General features: G+C 42.5%; 1 protein-coding gene across 3 annotated transcripts in view; it reads left to right on the top strand.

The window, feature by feature from the left end:
• The window catches only part of LOC110486059 (protein jagged-1b), a 34,320-nt gene extending 24,404 nt beyond the window's left edge, over positions 1-9,916 (top strand). For 2 of the 3 annotated variants that reach the window (XM_036942365.1, XM_036942364.1), the window contains exons 16-26: positions 1,099-1,212; positions 1,430-1,543; positions 1,643-1,759; positions 5,330-5,357; positions 5,736-5,821; positions 6,380-6,493; positions 6,881-6,990; positions 7,134-7,367; positions 7,588-7,719; positions 7,955-8,105; positions 8,331-9,916. In XM_036942365.1, coding sequence (XP_036798260.1) covers positions 1,099-1,212; positions 1,430-1,543; positions 1,643-1,759; positions 5,330-5,357; positions 5,736-5,821; positions 6,380-6,493; positions 6,881-6,990; positions 7,134-7,367; positions 7,588-7,719; positions 7,955-8,105; positions 8,331-8,878 — 1,748 coding nt within the window. In that variant the 3' untranslated portion in view covers positions 8,879-9,916. The remainder of the gene's footprint in view (positions 1-1,098; positions 1,213-1,429; positions 1,544-1,642; positions 1,760-5,329; positions 5,358-5,735; positions 5,822-6,379; positions 6,494-6,880; positions 6,991-7,133; positions 7,368-7,587; positions 7,720-7,954; positions 8,106-8,330) is intronic. The other variant, XM_036942366.1, reaches the window with a different exon arrangement.
• Positions 9,917-19,265: the final 9,349 nt, after the last annotated feature.

Raw genomic sequence — 19,265 nt, 5'->3', positions numbered from 1 at the left:
AGTCGTATTTGTTTATATGAATAAATGGATTTCACTTTCTTTGACCCACCGGTGGATAATACATTGTTATTGAAGTTTTATATACAAGTTGCCTACAATCACCCCACAACGTGGTACAAGTGTTCGTAAAAGCTCACGGTTCTTTTTGTTTGTATTATTACAAAGGTATTCATACAGTGGTACACAAGTCTATACATGTGCTTATGCATTACATGCAGGTGGAAGAGTGCATTGACTTCATCTGTCTTGCTTCTTAATATTGAAGACTTGTTTATCCGCATTATAACGTCTGGTAGGCTAAACATAACACTTCCATATTGCATTCCTAATGCATAGGCAACACACAAAGTGCTACCAAATAATCCCGCTTGTTTCAAGCCTTCAAGTGACTGGGGATATATGGATGATCATTAGGCCCATGTTGTAACTTTTCTGTTTAAAAAAAAAAAAAAAAAGGATTAGGTGTTGGGGGTGGCAATGAGCGATGTCAGCTGTCGGCGCAGCTACATTTTAGAGAAAATTGTAGAGGCATTTTAGAATTTAAGCCAATTTTCTGCAATTCTACACATTTCTCCATGGAGCTGAGATTCTTTTTTTTGCAGTTTTAAAGCTAATTTCTTGGAATTATAACATTTTTGCCATACAGTTGAGAGAAAATGTTTGTTTTAAAGCTAGTTTCCTGCAATTCTATGCATTTTTGCCATGGATCATGCGGTGCTCTTTTGCTCAAACATAATAACAAAATAAATACTGCTGAGTTAATTCCCAAAATAATGTTTTATTCTCCCTGACTGTCTAGCTTTTATTTTGGTGATTTGAGAACTAACAAAAATAACGTTATGGAAAAAATATATATAGGTCCATTTATCTTTTATACATACTTGAAAACCAGATGTTGTCATTGAATTTTACACTTAGTGTTTTTCCATTCTGAAAATTTGACTTATGCGACCTGAAAAAAAACAGCGTTTAGGCAGCCCGGCAAGGATTAAAATGGCAGAAAAATCTCGGCATGTTTTTCTTTCTCCGTGAAAGCCGAACAGGCAGTTTTTTTTTTAGTTTTGGCATTTCATGTTTGCCTCTGTCTTGTCTCCTCAGACATTGACGACTGCAACACCAACCCCTGTCGTAACCGCGGCACGTGCCGGGACCTGGTGAATGACTTCTACTGTGAGTGTAAGAACGGATGGAAGGGCAAGACATGTCACTCAAGTAAGCCCCCCTTTACTACAGTATCGCGCACTTTTTTAAAAATTTTTATTTTTCCGCCCTGGGACGGCCGTATGTTGTGATGTAAGCATGTGTGCATGCTTGTACGTGTTCGAAAGGGTGTGTTTGTGCATAAATTAAACCTGTATGTGTTAGGGCCTAATGGTTTCCTGACATTGACTATGAACAGTTGCTAACATGTAGTCTTTTTTGCTTCCAGGGGAGAGCCAGTGTGACGAGGCGACATGCAACAATGGCGGAACGTGCTACGATGAAGGGGACACCTTCAAATGCATGTGTGCCGCCGGATGGGATGGTTCCACCTGTAATATAGGTATGTAGCATAGCCAGCAGTGCTAAGTTATTGCAGCTAGCTCTGTAGCATTTTCCAGCTCGCTAGCATGTTGGCTAAAGGTTGTGTTTGCTTCTCCAGCTAAGAACAGCAGCTGTCTGCCTAGCCCTTGTGAGAACGGAGGCACCTGTGTGGTCAGTGGAGACTCTTTCACCTGTGTCTGCAAAGAGGGCTGGGAGGGCCTGACCTGCAACCAAAGTGAGTGATCCCAGAGTGTGTCCTCCCTTGTCCCAGTGACTGGGGTAGATAATACATCTTTAGTAGAGAATTGTCGTTTTTTTTGCACTATTAGTTGTTCATAACAACTTGGTGTAAAATGTAGTGCAACTGAATATTAATCTGCCATAGTAGATGAGTACAGTTTGGCCTTCGTCCATTATGTAAAGAATGTATTTAGCTAAATCTTAACAATAAGAAACGTTTTATATACTTTTTTATTTCTTTGATTAATGGTATGTGGCCTCAGCTAGCCACACACTCATCTTGAGTTAATATTCAAACATTCACTGTGTTAGAGGTCGGGCGATTATCATTTTCAATACTGATTATTGGAGGACTAAAAAAAGACGATGTCGGTTAATCGGACAATTTTTATTTTTTAAATTATATATATATAACTGCTCAAAAAAATCAAGGGAACACTAAAATAACATATCCTAGATCTGAATGAATGAAATATTCTTATTAAATACTTTTTTCTTAACATAGTTGAATGTGCTGACAACAAAATCACACAAATTATCAGTGGAAATCAAATTGATCAAACTATGGAGGTCTGGATTTGGAGTCACACTCAAAATTAAAGTGGAAAACCACACTACAGGCTGATCCAACTTTGATGTAATGTCCTTAAAACAAGTCAAAATGAGGCTCGGTAGTGTGTGTGGCCTCCACGTGCCTGTATGACCTCCCTACAACGCCTGGGCATGCTCCTGATGAGGTGGCGGATGGTCTCCTGAGGGATATCCTCCCAGACCTGGACTAAAGCATCCGCCAACTCCTGGACAGTCTGTGGTGCATAAGTCAGCGAGACATGATGTGCTCAATTGGATTCAGGTCTGGGGAACGGGCGGGCCAGTCCATAGCATCAATGCCTTCCTCTTGCAGGAACTGCTGACACACTCCAGCCACATGAGGTCTAGCATTGTCTTGCATTAGGAGGAACCCAGGGCCAACCGCACCAGCATATGGTCTCACAAGGGGTCTGAGGATCTCATCTCGGTACCTAATGGCAGTCAGGCTACCTCTGGCGAGCACATGGAGGGCTGTGCGGCCCCCCAAAGAAATGCCACCCCACACCATGACTGACCCACCGCCATCCTCATGCTGGAGGATGTTGCAGGCAGCAGAACGTTCTCCACGGCGTCTCCAGACTGTCACATCTGTCACATGTGCTCAGTGTAAACCTGCTTTCATCTGTAAAGAGCACAGGGCGCCAGTGGCGAATTTGCCAATCTTGGTGTTCTCTGGCAAATGCCAAACGTCCTGCACGGTGTTGGGCTGTAAACACAACCCCCACCTGTGGACGTCGGGCCCTCATACCACCCTCATGGAGTCTGTTTCTGACCGTTTGAGCATGCACATTTGTGGCCTGCTGGAGGTCATTTTGCAGGGATCTGGCAGTGTTCCTCCTGCTCCTCCTTGCACAAAGGCGGCGGTAGCGGTCCTGCTGCTGGGTTGTTGCCCTCCTACGGCCTCCTCCACGTCTCCTGATGTACTGGCCTGTCTCCTGGTAGTGCCTCCATGCTCTGGACACTACGCTGGCAGACACAGCAAACCTTCTTGCCACAGCTCGCATTGATGTGCCATCCTGGATGAGCTGCACTACCTGAGCCACTTGTGTGGGTTGTAGACTCCGTCTCATGCTACCACTAGAGTGAAAGCACCGCCAGCATTCAAAAGTGACCAAAACATCAGCCAGAAAGCATAGGAACTGAGAAGTGGTCTTTGGACACCACCTGCAGAACCACTCCTTTATTGGGGGTGTCTTGCTAATTGCCTATAATTTCCACCTGTTGTCTATTCCATTTGCACAACAGCATGTGAAATGTATTGTCAATCAGTGTTGCTTCCTAAGTGGACAGTTTGATTTCACAGAAGTGTGATTGACTTGGAGTTACATTGTGGTGTGTGTTCCCTTTTATTTTTTTGAGCAGTTTATATATTTGTAATGACAATTACAACTGCAACAATACTGAATGAACAATGAACACTTATTTGAATTTAATATAATACATAAATAATGAAACATTTTCAATTTGGTTTAAGTAATGCAAAAACAGTGAAGTGAAAGTGCAATATGTACCATGTAAAAAAGCCAACATTTTAAGTTCCTTGCTCAGAACATGAGAACATGAAAGCTGGTGGTTCCTTTTAACATGAGTCTTCAATATTCCCAGTTGAGAGGTTTTAGGTTGTAGTTAGTCATATAATATTTCTCTCTATACCATTTGTACCTTATACCTTTGACTATTGGATGTTCTTATAGGCACTTTAGTATTGTCAGCCTTATCTCGGGAGTTGTTGATAGGCTTGAAGTCATAAACAGTTCTGTGTCTCAAGCATTGCTAAGAGCTGCTGGTGTAACAGATGTGAAATAGCTACCTAGTTAGCGGTGGTGCGCCCTAAATAGCATTTCAATCGGTGACATCACTTGCTCTGAGACCTTGAAGTAGTGGTTCCCCTTGCTCTGCAAGGGCTGTGGCTTTTGTGGAGCGATGGGTAACGATGCTTCGTGGGTGACTGTTGTCGATGTGTGAAGAGGGTCCCTGGTTCGCGCCCGGGTATGGGCGAGGGGACCGTCTAAAGTTATACTGTTACACTGGCAAACACAGTAAAGCGCTGTTTGAATTATTGCTTACAAGCCTGCTGCTGCCTACCACCGCTCAGACTACTCTATCAAATCATAGACTTAATGATAATAAACACACAAATACGAGCCTTTGGTCATTAATATGGTCAAACCCGGAAATTCTAATTTCGAAAACAAAATGTTTATTCTTTCAGTGAAATACGGAACCGTTCCATATTTAATCGAATGCGTGGTACCCTAAGTCTAAATATTGCTGTTACATTGCACAACCTTCAATGTTATAATTATGTAAAATTCTGGCAAATTAATGACGGTCGTTACACAGTTCGCAACGAGCCAGCAAGCCCAAACTCCTGCATATACCCTGACTCTGCTTGCACTGAACGCAAGAGAAGTGACACAATTTCCCTAGTTAATATTGCCTGCTAACATTAAATTCTTAACTACATATACAGGTAAAAACCTAATATACTTGTGTATTGATTTTAAGAAAGGCATTGATGTTTATGGTTAGGTACATTAGTGCAACGATTGTGCTTTTTCTGCGAAAGCACTTTCGTTACATCATCACCTGTTTGGGAAAGTTGAAGTAGGCTGTGATTCGATGATTTAACAGGCACCGCAAAACAAGTTAGTTAACCTAGTAATATCATCCATGTGTAGTTAACTGGTGATTATGTGAAGCTTGATTGCTTTTTTTTCTAAGGTAAGTTTAAAGCTAGCGAGCAACTTACCTTGGCTCCTTGCAGCCACAAGGTCCTTTTGATGCTGTACTTCTGTAACAGGTGGTCAGCCTGCCACCCATTCTCCTCGTGGATTGCAATGTAATCGTCCAAAAAGGCAGATTACCGATTTTGTTATATGAACTTGAAATCGTCCCTAATTAATTGGCCCGATTTTAATCAGTCAACCTCTACTGTGTCTAACACAATTTTCTTATATTTCTCATTTTACAGATTCCAACGACTGCAATCCCCACCCTTGGTAAGTCAATCCCAAGCCAAGTTAGACCCAGTAAACATATCTGCCCTCAGGAATGTCCTGTTGCTGATAACACACATACACTCGTCGTCAACAAAGAGCCACAAACAACTCACGTAACCCTGTTTGCTCAAGCCTTCACAATCAGACATTGTACCTTGATCCACTTCCTCTTCGACCCAATGGCATTTTTAAGAATAATATAAATGTATCTGTTAAACTGTTTTTATGGTGAAATCATTTAATGCAGAGGGAATTCTTGAGTGATGCTTATTTAGATACTTCCTAAAACATGGAATTACATTTCCAACCCGTTTAGTAAATTCTTATTGGTTAAGAGCTATGACCCCCTGACCTCTGTCTCTATCCTTTTCCCTGCAGCTATAACAGTGGAACCTGTGTGGACGGAGATAACTGGTACCGGTGTGAGTGTGCCGCAGGATTCGCAGGACCAGACTGCAGGATTAGTGAGTGTTAACCATTTGCGTTCCTCTCCCCCCACCCCACTTACTATTCTTAAGCTGTGACAAACGTCAGTTAAGTCGGGGCTGAATCAGGTTTGTCTTTTGGATTTGGTGGTGCTTGTAGGACAACACAATGGAGGATGAGTCTTATGCGATGGCTTGAAAAGTTCACGCTGCGGTTAACCCTTTGATCCAGTTAAGGAGAGCTCAGATGGAGAAGTTGATCACCTGCACTCATTCCCAATGATAACTTGACCACCCAGAGTTAGTCCAACTGTTAACTAGGAATGAAACTAGGGTAGAGTTTGAAAGTATTTGATCTTCAAATGGTATTTTTTGTTACGATGTTATACTACTTTGTAATTAGCACAGTTTGGTCTGTGGCTCTGGGAAAAATATCAGTCTAAGGAAAATGGTTCCAAGACGTATCGTGTTTCATTTGGAAGTCTGACTTGTAGTCACTGTCTGTTAGTCAGTAGGCTAGATGGACTGATGCATATAGATTGATGAAGTGACAGAAATGGAGTAGTACCCTAACAGTTGCCAATCTGGTCCCCTCAGACATCAACGAGTGCCAGTCGTCGCCTTGTGCGTTCGGCTCCACCTGCGTAGATGAGATCAACGGCTACCGCTGCCTGTGTCCACCAGGGAGGGCCGGCCCCAGATGCCAAGAAGGTAAGGCCTATACCCCTCCATGTGTTCCTTTGGCGGCTCATACTGGCTTCAATAAATACATTTTCCATCATGAGCAGCAGTGTAATTATCCCTGTTGGATTTTGCCATGACAATGGACTGTAATTTTAGTTGGAAACTTTTAGTCTGAATTTTTGTTCCTTGTGCTGTAGCTCTTTAGGTGGTGTTTACCGAATCAGATTAACAATGTATAAGTGTACGGTACAATATCTTTATTAACATCACAAGAACCTAAGTCTTAACAAGAGTCACTGTTGGCGTAAACAGTCAACCTGAATAAAACACAGTACATCTAGGATTTTGGGCCTCTATAGCAAATGTTAAGGTTCAATCTTGACGAGACTAAAATCGCCACCTCCTGCTTTGCAGTTGCTGGGAGACCCTGTGTTGTCAGTGGTCTGGTGGCCGTGGACGGGACCAAATGGGACGACGATTGCAACACCTGCCAGTGCCACAATGGGAAGGTCACCTGTACAATGGTACGAAACCACAGGTTTTACGACAAGCTGGCTTTTTTTGTTTTGTTTGTACTGTATTCAATCCCCATAGGGATGTGAGCTAGCTATGCATTGAATGACCACAAATTATCACCACCACTGACCACATTCCTGTCCCCCTCCAGATCTGGTGCGGTCCCAAATCCTGCCGGGTCCACAGTAAAAGCCACAGCGGTGGCGAGTGCCCGGTCGGTCAGATGTGTGTGCCCGTCCGGGACGAGTGCTGTTTTGTCAAGCCATGCCCCAGCCAGGGCGAGTGCTGGTCGGCCTCCCACAGTCCCAAGCCCCACGCAAAGTGCCACCCCGAGAGCAACTGTGCCAATGTCACCTTCACCTTCAACAAGGACACCATGCCACAGGTGAGTTGGTGCAAGCCACATCATAAAAACCATTTGTTCAAACTTAAACTAGGAAGTCAATTTAACCAATGGCAAAACCATTGTCACATCCAGTTTGGCAGCATTTCATATTCCTTTGTAAGACTAGGAGCAGTTTGCAGTTTTTGATTAACTGTGATGCCGATACTTTAATACTTGTGAACTTATACATTTAACCTTTTGACCTCTGTGTGTGTGGCAGGGCTTGACTGTTGAGAACATCTGCAGCGAGCTAAGGAGTCTGTATGTGGTGAGGAACCTCTCGTCAGAGTACTCGGTGTCCATGACATGCGAGCCATCGGCCACAGCCAACAACGAGATCCATGTAGCCATCGTAAGTACCGCTTGGCAAAAATGTAGCCCTCAATTCCATGATTGTCAAGAATAAGCAAATTACCATTTTGAAACATACATTAGTCATTTAGCAAACAGCTTATCCTAAGAATAACTACATTCGCATAAGGATTCATTTGTCCTGTTTCTCGCAATATTCTTTCAAATGTGATATATGGAAGTTACACATTTCTTGTACGAAGACTTAACTCTATTAGTTCTTTTTTTTTTTTTAGTCGACGGAGGACCCCAGAAGAGGCAAGGCCCCTATCAAGGAAATCACGGACAAGTTCATAGACCTGGTCAGCAAGCGAAACGGCAACAGCACTATCACCACAGCCGTCATCGAGGTCCGCGTCCAGAGGAGGCAGAGCCACAACCCCAATGGTGAGCGCACAGGCAGCCATTTTTTTTCTGCAAGGACCTTCACTAGTAGTGGGATGGTTTTATGTACCTAGGTTTGAAAGTTCAAATGTTTTAATTGGAAGAGGGAGTAGATCATATTTCTGCTGCTGTCAACTTCCTGCTTAAACTATAGTTTTCGATATCGGAGTCTCCCTCCTTTGTTCTAGTCTTCGATAACTAACGCCTTCCCTCCCTTTCTCCTTCCAGCAGACTACCTGGTCCCCCTGCTGGTGACCGTAGTCATCGTCATCTGGCTCCTGGCTGTGGTCTCTGCTTTTATCTGGTGCCTCAAGCGGCGCCGAAAGCCCAGCACCCACACGGGTGTCAACACCCAGTCGTCGTCCCCAGCGACGACAGCCGAAGACACCAACAACGCAGTCAACAACGTGCGCGAGCAGCTCAACCAGATCAAGAACCCCATCGATAAACACGGTCTGACCAACGGCCTACCCCCAGTTAAAGAACACCCCAACCACCACCACTATCACTATGAGGACAAGAACTCTCTTATCAACGCCAAAATTAGAACAAACAACTCCGACGTGGGTAGCCACCATTCGGATGACGAGGAGTCTGAGAAGAGGTTTCAGAAGGCTAGGTTCCCAAGGCATACGCCATATACGTTAGTGGACCGGGAGGAGCGGAGCCCACAGCCGCTCCGCACGGCCGGCAAACACCCCAACTGGATTAACAAACAGGACAACAGAGACTTAGAGTCGGCGCAGAGCTTAAACCGAATGGAATTCATTGTATAGCGCACAGCTTGGCGACCTTGGCCCGACCACTTCAACTGGTTTCTCATCGTTGGAAGGTCAGCTGAGGGGCGCTCCAAAGTTGTTGATGCTGTTGTCATATTTTTGAATCAAAAAGTTGTGATTTACCCTTCACAAAGAAGACAAATTTCCATGTGTTTAATTTATGTTTCGACAAGCTGGCTCACACTGGCAATAACGGTTGGCTGTGGTTTGGCTGGATTTCCGGGTGCTGCGTTTGCGTTTTTTTTTTAAAAACAGTTAACTTCGAGGCGGCACTTCTGTAAATGGAAATTTCGATGTACGTGTAAGAACATCTCTACGTTGTTCGATAAGCTGCTGTCGAAGGCTTTTTACAGGCTTTTACCCGCTAGTCATACGAAGTGTACAATTTAATATTAATGTGGGTTTAGCCTCTAACTGGTTTTGTATTTGTACGCGCTTCCGCAGCACCATACCACAGCAACTATCAAAACATTATTATTTATTTTTGTTTGGGGCAGGTTGAGTCTGTCAGCAGTTGCTGCCGATATGAAGAATTTGTGTCAATGTAGAATGATGTATAGATCTGTAAATATTTTTTTTATTAATCATTGTGTATATTTGATTTATTAACTTAATAATCAAGAGCCTTAATATCATTCCTTTTATTTATATGTATTTAGATTTGAAGGTTTGACAGCTTTGTAAGCTTACAACTTCCTTATTTTTGAAAATATTGTTTCAATATATACAGACATTGACAATTTGTTTGTTTTGGCTCTGTACTACAGTAATTAGGATTTTAAATTATACAATGACTGAGGTTAAAGTGCAGACGGTCAACTTAACTTTGAGGGTATTTTCATCCATATCGTGTGAATTTTTTTTTTATTTTTTTTAAATGAACTTTTTCTACATGGTCTACCCATTTCAAGGAACCAAAAGCATTTGGACAAATTCACTGATGTGTGTTTAAGTTTAGTATTTAGTCCCATATTCCTGGCATGCAATGACTACATCAAGCTTGTGACTCTACAAACTTGTTGGATGCAGTTTCTGTTTGTTGTTTCAGATTATTTTCTGCCCAATTGAATGGTAAATAATGTCCCATGTGTATGGCGCTTGCAACGCCAGGGTTGTGGTTTTGATTCCCACAGGAGGGGAGGGGGGGGGGGGTAGTGTAGTATGAACCAGTACAAAATGTATGCACTCACTACTGTAAGTCGCTCTGATTTAAGAGCGTCTGCTAAATTAACTAAATATTAATGTCATTTGAGTCACTAATTGTAAATATGAATAGAATATTTCTGAACACTTCTACATTAATGTGGATGCTACCATGATTACATATAATTGTGAATGATGAGTGAGAAAGTTGGAAGCACACAGATTATACCAAGAACATGCTAACCTCTCACCCTTACCAATAACGTGAGCAAAGCATATTTTGTGGTGTGATATGCCTCAACTTTCTCACACATAATTATTCCTGTTTTTCTGTAATCATGGTAGCATCCACATGAATCAATTAAAATACCCACAAATTAAAGCTGACAGTCTTCACTTTAACCTCAGTCATTGAATCATTTCAAATCCAAAGTGCTGGAGTACAGAACCAAAACAACAATGTTTCACTGTCCAAATACTTTTGAACCTCACTTTGTTTCATAAATGCCAAAAGTGTTCTTGAAATAATAGTTTATTTTTGAACAATTAGATGGCCATTTTTTGTCCACACAAAAAAAAAATGTTTTTGTACAATGTCTGTTTGAAACCATTTCTATGGTATATTTGCCAGGACTATTTTGTAAGTTCTTAAATGGAAATGGAATGGCAGGGGAAAGGATAAAATAACATGGAGGGCCATTTGAAACAACGCAATGTGGCAGACACATTGCTTGCCAATTAAATACTTTTAAGGGATTATTTTTTTTTTTTTTTTTGTAGCCTGATGTTTGAATGTACAGCATAACAAGTGTCAAGAACAGGAAAAAATGTCCTTAGATCCTTTGTATAAAAAAAAATACTTTCGGTGTATGTGATTACTTTGCATATATGGTAATGAACTCTAATAAATGGTGGAATTCGTTTTGCATGACCCGATGCCCCAGGTGGGTGGAGATTTCACTTAAGGACCAATGGAATGGTCTTCAATGAGCAAATTCGGGTCACCGGGCCATGCAAAACTAACTCGACCATTGAGATACTTGAAGCGAGGAGATCCAATAAGAACACTGTAAAACTGTCATGTGACACATAGCCTTTCTGGATTGGACGGAGACCACAAGGCTGTAAACATTTTTATTTATTTTTTGTTTGCCCTGAAAATCATGATCTAAGAAAGTATGTGTACATTTCACTTTAGTGTGTTAAGAACTTGAGAATTAAAGTATTTTTGGGGGGAGGTTGTTCCTGGCAAGTCTTTGTTTTGTTTTGGAAAGTAATATTTATTAAAATATTTTGTACAAAAACAGCTTAGTCTTTGTTTTCCATTGCTTTCTGGGGCAAATGGTCTGCCTGGTGGCGTAAGTTGGCGGGTGTAGACTAGACGACATGGCGGATTTGCCGCATTTTTGCTGTTGAGTGTTGAACAATGACGAGCCTTTGAGCCTCGACTATCCCTGTCCTCTCTCACACATGCACTAACAGTCTCGGCAGAAACGTGAGAGAGTTTAAAAGGCCTGTACACCTCCCTAACATGCGTGGGAACAAGCCTGTCTTTCACCTAAATAAACAGAATGAGACACTTGCAAATGCATTTATAGAGGAATTGTTCCAAATGGAAAAAACAAGCAATATTTTTCCTCCCGTTTGACTTGACCCTGACTTTGAGATATTTCATTTATATTCAACTTGATTTCTCCCTACTTATTATGCTGGGTTTGAAAAAACGGGAAAGGAGCATTTGTGTGTTTTAGGCACAAAGGGGTGTGGTATATTGCCAATATACCACGGCTGAGGGCTGTTCATATGAGCAACGCGGAGTGCCTGGATACAGCCATTGGCCATATACCAAAAACCCCCGAGGTGCCTTTATTACTATTATAAAAATGTTTTGTCATACCCGTGGTATACGGTTTCATATACCACGGCTGTCAGCCAATCGGCATTCAGGGCTCGAACCACCAAGTTTATTGCAATTATACAAATTACACAAACTTTGTCATTGGGAGGAGAAGGATAGCCTACTTCTCATGTAAAACGGAGTCTGATAAGTAGTGAAAGTCTTCATGATCTAGTGATTATTTGAGGTATAATCAGAGGATGTGGGAGTTTAGTCGTCTTTTTGGGATTGCGGCCTCGCCTCCCCTGTTTTTATTATTTTGGGATGCAAAAATTCAGAGATCATCGTTCCCAACTCTCAAGCTATGTCCCAAATGGCACCATATTCCTTATTTAGTGCACTCAAGTTTTTATTGCCTCGGTCTACTTAAGTAGTGTGCTTTATAGGGAACAAGGTACCGTTTTGGACACACTCCACCACTGTGGTCTCTCAGCTGACTCCTGGCCAACGAATAGCCAACCAATTCCTCTCTTCTTGGTTTCTCAGCAAAATATGCTTTTATTTCCCCAGTCTCACTTTAAGGGAGATGAGGTTTGTGGGTGGTTAGGTGTGTATGTGTGTCTTTGTTTATGCATAGCACTCTGTGCACTTTCCGCGAGGCCGGAAGAAAGCGGATGTTTCCAGATTTCAAAGCTAGTATTTTCAATCTATGTGGGGACTCCGCTCAGGTGTCTCTTTATGCTTGCTACATTAGGTTACACCGGGGGAGGCGAACTCAATATACTTTTGAAAGAAATCAAAAAATCAAATCGAAACTGTGTATAAATGATGGACCTATATTCATACAGTTTTTTTTTTTGTCTATGTCCAGCTTGCTAAAAATCACCAAAATGAAAGCTAGACAGTCAGGTATAATAGAAAGTAAATATGGATCGATTTCGACTAGGAAATATAACCCTCCGGACCTCACTGAAGAATGCGTCCCCCGGGGCAAAATTAGACACCCTGCATTTCCCAAGGTAAAGTAGGTTTTGTATCAGCCTATTTAAAAGTCGACAACTATTTTCATTCCTCTCTGATTACCATGAAGGATCTTTCACGGACAAATGTGTTATATATATATATATATATATATATGTAAAATGTATTGACTGGGGTCAAAGTGCAATTGCTATAAGGGCCCTTGAATCAAATTTTATTTGTTGCATGCGCCGAATACAACAGATGTAGACCTTAACGTGAAATGCTTACTTACAAGTCCTTAACCAACAATACAGTTAAGGAAAATAAGAGTTTAGTTTTTTTTTATTAAATAAGAATTTATAAAAAATAAGAGCAAAAATAACAATAATGAGGCTATATACAGGGGGTACCACTGATTCAATGTGCGGGGCCACAGGTTAATTGAGGTAATATGTACATGTAGGTTGGGGTAAAGTGATTATGCATAGATAATAGATAAACAGCGTGTAGCAGCAGCGTAAAAAAAGTTTGAGGGGCGTAGGTGTTCCTTTTGTCCATGTGGGAATGGGCAGTGTTGAGTGCAATAGAGATTGTGTAATCTGTAGATCTGTATGGGCGGTATGCAAATTTGGGTGGGTCTAAGGTTTATGGGATTGATGGTGTTGATGTGAGCCATGACCAGCCTTTCAAAGCCCTTCATAGCTACAGACGTGAGTCTGTAGTAATTTAGGCAGGTTACCTTGGTATTCTTGAGCACAGGGACTATGGTGGTCTGCTTGAAACATGTTGGTATTACAGACTCGGCCAAGGAGAGGTTGAAAATGTCAGTGGAGACACTTGCCTGTTGATCAGCACATGCTCGGAGTACAAGTCCTGGTAATCCGTCTGGCCCTGTAGCCTTGTGAATGTTGACCTGTTTAAAGGACTTACTCACATTGACTATGGCGAGCATGATCACACAGTCGTCCTGAACAGCTGGTGCTCTCACGCATGCTTCAGTGTTGCTTTCCTCTAAGCGCGTATAGAAGTAATTTAGCTTGTCTGGTTGTCATTGGGCAGCTCTCTGCTGGGCTTCCCTTTGTCCATAGTAGTTTGCAAGCCCTGCCACATCCGACAAGTGTTGGAGCCAGTGTAATAGGATTCAATCTTAGGCCTGTATTTACACTTTGCCTGTTTTATGGTTTGTCCGAGGACATAGCAGGATTTCTTATAAGCATCCGGGTTAGAGTCCCGCTCCTTAAAAGTGGCAGCTCTACCTTTTAGCTCAGTGAGGATGTTGTCTGTAATCCATGGTTTCTGGTTGGGGCATGTACGGTCAATGTGGGGGACAACGTCATTAATGCACCTATTGATGAGCCGGCAACTGATGTGGTATACTCCTCCATGCCATCGGATGCATCCCGGAACCTATTCCAGTCTGTGCTAGCAAAACAGTCCTTTAGCTTAGCATCTGCGTCATCTGACCACTTCCGTATTGAGCAAGTCACTGGTACTTCCTGCTTTGGTTTTAGACCCCATCATAGCACTGAGACTGCACTTGTGTAGGTGGTAAATTACCTTTTAATGGCATCAGACCGAGGCTCTGCATCTGTCCTCGTGCTCCTAGATCTTAGTGATGCTTTTGATACCATCGATCACCACATTCTTTTGGAGAGATTGGAAACCCAAATTGGTCTACACGGACAAGTTCTGGCCTGGTTTAGATCTTTTCTGTCAGAAAGACATCGGTTTGTCTCTGTGGATGGTTTGTCCTCTGACAAATCAACTGTACATTTTGGTGTTCCTCAAGGTTCCGTTTTAGGACCACTATTGTTTTCACTATATATTTTATCTCTTGGTGATGTCAATCGAAAACATAATGTTAACTTTCACTGCTTTGTGGATGACACACAGCTGTACATTTCAATGAAACATGGTGAAGCCCCAAAATTGGCCTCGCTGGAAGCCTGTGTTTCAGACATAAGGAAGTGGATGGCTGTAAACGTAATACTTTTAAACTCGGACAAAACAGAGATGCTTGTTCTAGGTCCCAAGAAACAAAGAGATCTTCTGTTGAATCTGACAATTAATCTTGATGGTTGTACAGTCGTCTCAAATGAAACTGTAAAGGACTTCGCCGTTACTCTGGACACTGATCTCTCTTTTGGCGAACATATCAAGACTGTTTCAAGGACAGCTTTTTTCCATCTACGTAATATTGCAAAAATCAGAAACTTTCTGTCCAAAAATGACGCAGAAAGATTAATCCATGATTTTGACACTTCTAGGTTAGACTACTGCAATGCTCTACTTTCCAGCTACCCAGATAAGGCACTAAATACATTTCAGTTAGTGCTAAACACATCTTGACTAGAACCCCAAAATGTGATCATATTATTCCAGTGCTAGCGTCTCTACACTGGCTTCCTGTTAAGGCAAGGACTGATTAAGGTTTTACTACTAACCTACAAAGCATTACATTGACTTGCTCCTACCTATCTTTCCGATTTGGTCCTGCCGTCCATACCTACACGTTCGCTACGGTCACAAGACGCAGGCCTCCTAACTGTCCCTAGAATTTCCAAGCAAACAGCTGGAGGCAGGAATGGTCTGCCTACCCATGTGAGAGATGCAGACTTGGTCTCAACCTTTAAGTCTTTATTGAAGACTCATCTCTTCAGTAGGTCCTATGATTGAGTCTAGTCTGGCCCAGGAATGTGAAGGTGAACGGAAAGGCACTGGAGCAACGAACCGCCCTTGCTGTTTCTGCCTGGCCGGTTCCCCTCTCTCCACTGGGATTCTCTGCCTCAAACCCTATTAATCAAATCAAATCAAATTTATTTATATAGCCCTTCTTACATCAGCTGATATCTCAAAGTGCTGTACAGAAACCCAGCCTAAAACCCCAAACAGCAAGCAATGCAGGCGTAGAAGCACGGTGGCTAGGAAAAACTCCCTAGAAAGGCCAAAACCCAGGAAGAAACCTAGAGAGGAACCAGGCTATGTGGGGTGGCCAGTCCTCTTCTGGCTGTGCCGGGTGGAGATTATAACAGAACATGGCCAAGATGTTCAAATGTTCATAAATGACCAGCATGGTCGAATAATAATAAGGCAGAACAGTTGAAACTGGAGCAGCAGCACAGCCAGGTGGACTGGGGACAGCAAGGAGTCATCATGTCAGGTAGTCCTGGGGCATGGTCCTAGGGCTCAGGTCCTCCGAGAGAGAGAAAGAGAGAAGGAGAGAATTAGAGAACGCACACTTAGGACACCGAATAGGACAGGAGAAGTACTCCAGATATAACAAACTGACCCTAGCCCCCCGACACAACTACTGACACAACTACTGACACAACTACTGCAGCATAAATACTGGAGGCTGAGACAGGAGGGGTCAGGAGACACTGTGGCCCACTCCGAGACACCCCCGGACAGGGCCAAACAGGAAGGATATAACCCCACCCACTTTGCCAAAGCACAGCCCCCACACCACTAGAGGGATATCTCCAACCACCAACTTACCATCCTGAGACAAGGCTGAGTATAGCCCACAAAGACCTCCGCCACGGCACAACCCAAGGGGGGGGGGGGGGGGGGGTGGGATGACCACATCAGTGACTCAACCCACTCAGGTGACGCACCCCCTCCAGGGATGGCATGAGAGAGCCCCAGTAAAGCCAGTGACTCAGCCCCTGTAATAGGGTTAGAGGCAGAGAATCCCAGTGGAAAGAGGGGAACCGGCCAGGCAGAGACAGCAAGGGCGGTTCGTTGCTCCAGGGCCTTTCCGTTCACCCTCCCACTCCTGGGCCAGACTACACTCAATCATATGACCCACTGAAGAGATGAGTCTTCAGTAGAGACTTAAAGGTTGAGACCGAGTTTGCGTCTCTGACATGGGTAGGCAGACCGTTCCATAAAAATTGAGCTCTATAGGAGAAAGCCCTGCCTCCAGCTGTTTGCTTAGAAATTCTAGGGACAATTAGGAGGCCTGCGTCTTGTGACCGTAGCGTACGTGTAGGTATGTACGGCAGGACCAAATCAGAGAGATAGGTAGGAGCAAGCCCATGTAATGCTTTGTAGGTTAGCAGTAAAACCTTGAAATCAGCCCTTGCTTTGACAGGAAGCCAGTGTAGAGAGGCTAGCACTGGAGTAATATGATCACATTTTTTGGTTCTAGTCAGGATTCTAGCAGCCGTATTTAGCACTAACTGAAGTTTATTTAGTGCTTTATCCGGGTAGCCGGAAAGTAGAGCATTGAAGTAGTCTAACCTAGAAGTGACAAAAGCATGGATTAATTTTTCTGCATCATTTTTGGACAGAAAGTTTCTGATTTTTGCAATGTTACGTAGATGGAAAAAAGCTGTCCTTGAAATGGTCTTGATATGTTCTTCAAAAGAGAGATCAGGGTCCAGAGTAACGCCGAGGTCCTGAACCATTAATCAAATGGCCACCGGAGTATTACATTGACAAACCCCCCATTTGTTTTGTACACTGCTGTTACTCGCTGTTTATTTTTTTATTTTAAAAATGTATTTTACGTTTATTTAACCAGGTAGGCTGGGTTGAGAACAAGTTCTCATTTGCAACTGCGACCTGGCCAAGATAACGGATAGCAATTTGACACATACAACAACACAGAGTTACACGTAATAAACAAAACATACAGTCAGTAATACAGTAGAACAAAAGAAAACAAAAAGTCTATATACAGTGAGTGCAAATGAGGTAAGTTAAGAAAATAAATAGGCCATGGTGGCGAAGTAATTACAATAAAGCAATTAAACACTGGAATGGTAGATCGGCAGAAGTTGAGATACTGGGGTGCAAAGGAGCAAAATAAATAAATAAATACCAGTATGGGGATGAGGTAGGTAGATACAGTGCCTTGCGAAAGTATTCGGCCCCCTTGAACTTTGCAACCTTTTGACACATTTCAGGCTTCAAACATAAAGATATAAAACTGTATTTTTTTGTGAAGAATCAACAACAAGTGGGACACAATCATGAAGTGGAACGACATTTATTGGATATTTCAAACTTTTTTAACAAATCAAAAACTGAAAAATTGGGCGTGCAAAATTATTCAGCCCCTTTACTTTCAGTGCAGCAAACTCTCTCCAGAAGTTCAGTGAGGATCTCTGAATGATCCAATGTTGACCTAAATGACTAATGATGATAAATACAATCCACCTGTGTGTAATCAAGTCTCCGTATAAATGAACCTGCACTGTGATAGTCTCAGAGGTCCGTTAAAAGCGCAGAGAGCATCATGAAGAACAAGGAACACACCAGGCAGGTCCGAGATACTGTTGTGAAGAAGTTTAAAGCCGGATTTGGATACAAAAAGATTTCCCAAGCTTTAAACATCCCAAGGAGCACTGTGCAAGCGATAATATTGAAATGGAAGGAGTATCAGACCACTGCAAATCTACCAAGACCTGGCCGTCCCTCTAAACTTTCAGCTCATACAAGGAGAAGACTGATCAGAGATCCAGTCAAGAGGCCCATGATCACTCTGGATGAACTGCAGAGATCTACAGCTGAGGTGGGAGACTCTGTCCATAGGACAACAATCAGTCGTATATTGCACAAATTTGGCCTTTATGGAAGAGTGGCAAGAAGAAAGCCATTTCTTAAAGATATCCATAAAAAGTGTTGTTTAAAGTATGCCACAAGCAACCTGAGAGACACACCAAACATGTGGAAGAAGGTGCTCTGGTCAGATGAAACCAAAATTGAACTTTTTGGCAACAATGCAAAACGTTATGTTTGGCGTAAAAGCAACACAGCTGAACACACCATCCCCACTGTCAAACATGGTGGTGGCAGCATCATGGTTTGGGCCTGCTTTTCTTCAGCAGGGACAGGGAAGATGGTTAAAATTGATGGGAATATGGATGGAGCCAAATACAGGACCATTCTGGAAGAAAACCTGATGGAGTCTGCAAAAGACCTGAGACTGGGACGGAGATTTGTCTTCCAACAAGACAATGATCCAAAACATAAAGCAAAATCTACAATGGAATGGTTCAAAAATAAACATATCCAGGTGTTAGAATGGCCAAGTCAAAGTCCAGACCTGAATCCAATCGAGAATCTGTGGAAAGAACTGAAAACTGCTGTTCACAAATGCTCTCCATCCAACCTCACTGAGCTCGAGCTGTTTTGCAAGGAGGAATGGGAAAAAATGTCAGTCTCTCGATGTGCAAAACTGATAGAGACATACCCCAAGCGACTTACATCTGTAATCGCAGCAAAAGGTGGCGCTACAAAGTATTAATTTAAGGGGGCTGAATAATTTTGCACGCCCAATTTTTCTGTTTTTGATTTGTTAAAAAAGTTTGAAATATCCAATAAATGTCGTTCCACTTCATGATTGTGTCCCACTTCTTGTTGATTCTTCACAAAAAAATACAGTTTTATATCTTTATGTTTGAAGCGTGAAATGTGGCAAAAGGTCGCAAA

Source organism: Oncorhynchus mykiss, chromosome 13 (genome assembly GCF_013265735.2).
Source record: "Oncorhynchus mykiss isolate Arlee chromosome 13, USDA_OmykA_1.1, whole genome shotgun sequence".
Classification (NCBI taxonomy): Eukaryota; Metazoa; Chordata; class Actinopteri; order Salmoniformes; family Salmonidae; genus Oncorhynchus; species Oncorhynchus mykiss.
The sequence above is the reverse complement of the archived record's forward strand: the minus strand, read 5'-3'. Positions and strand labels throughout refer to the sequence as shown.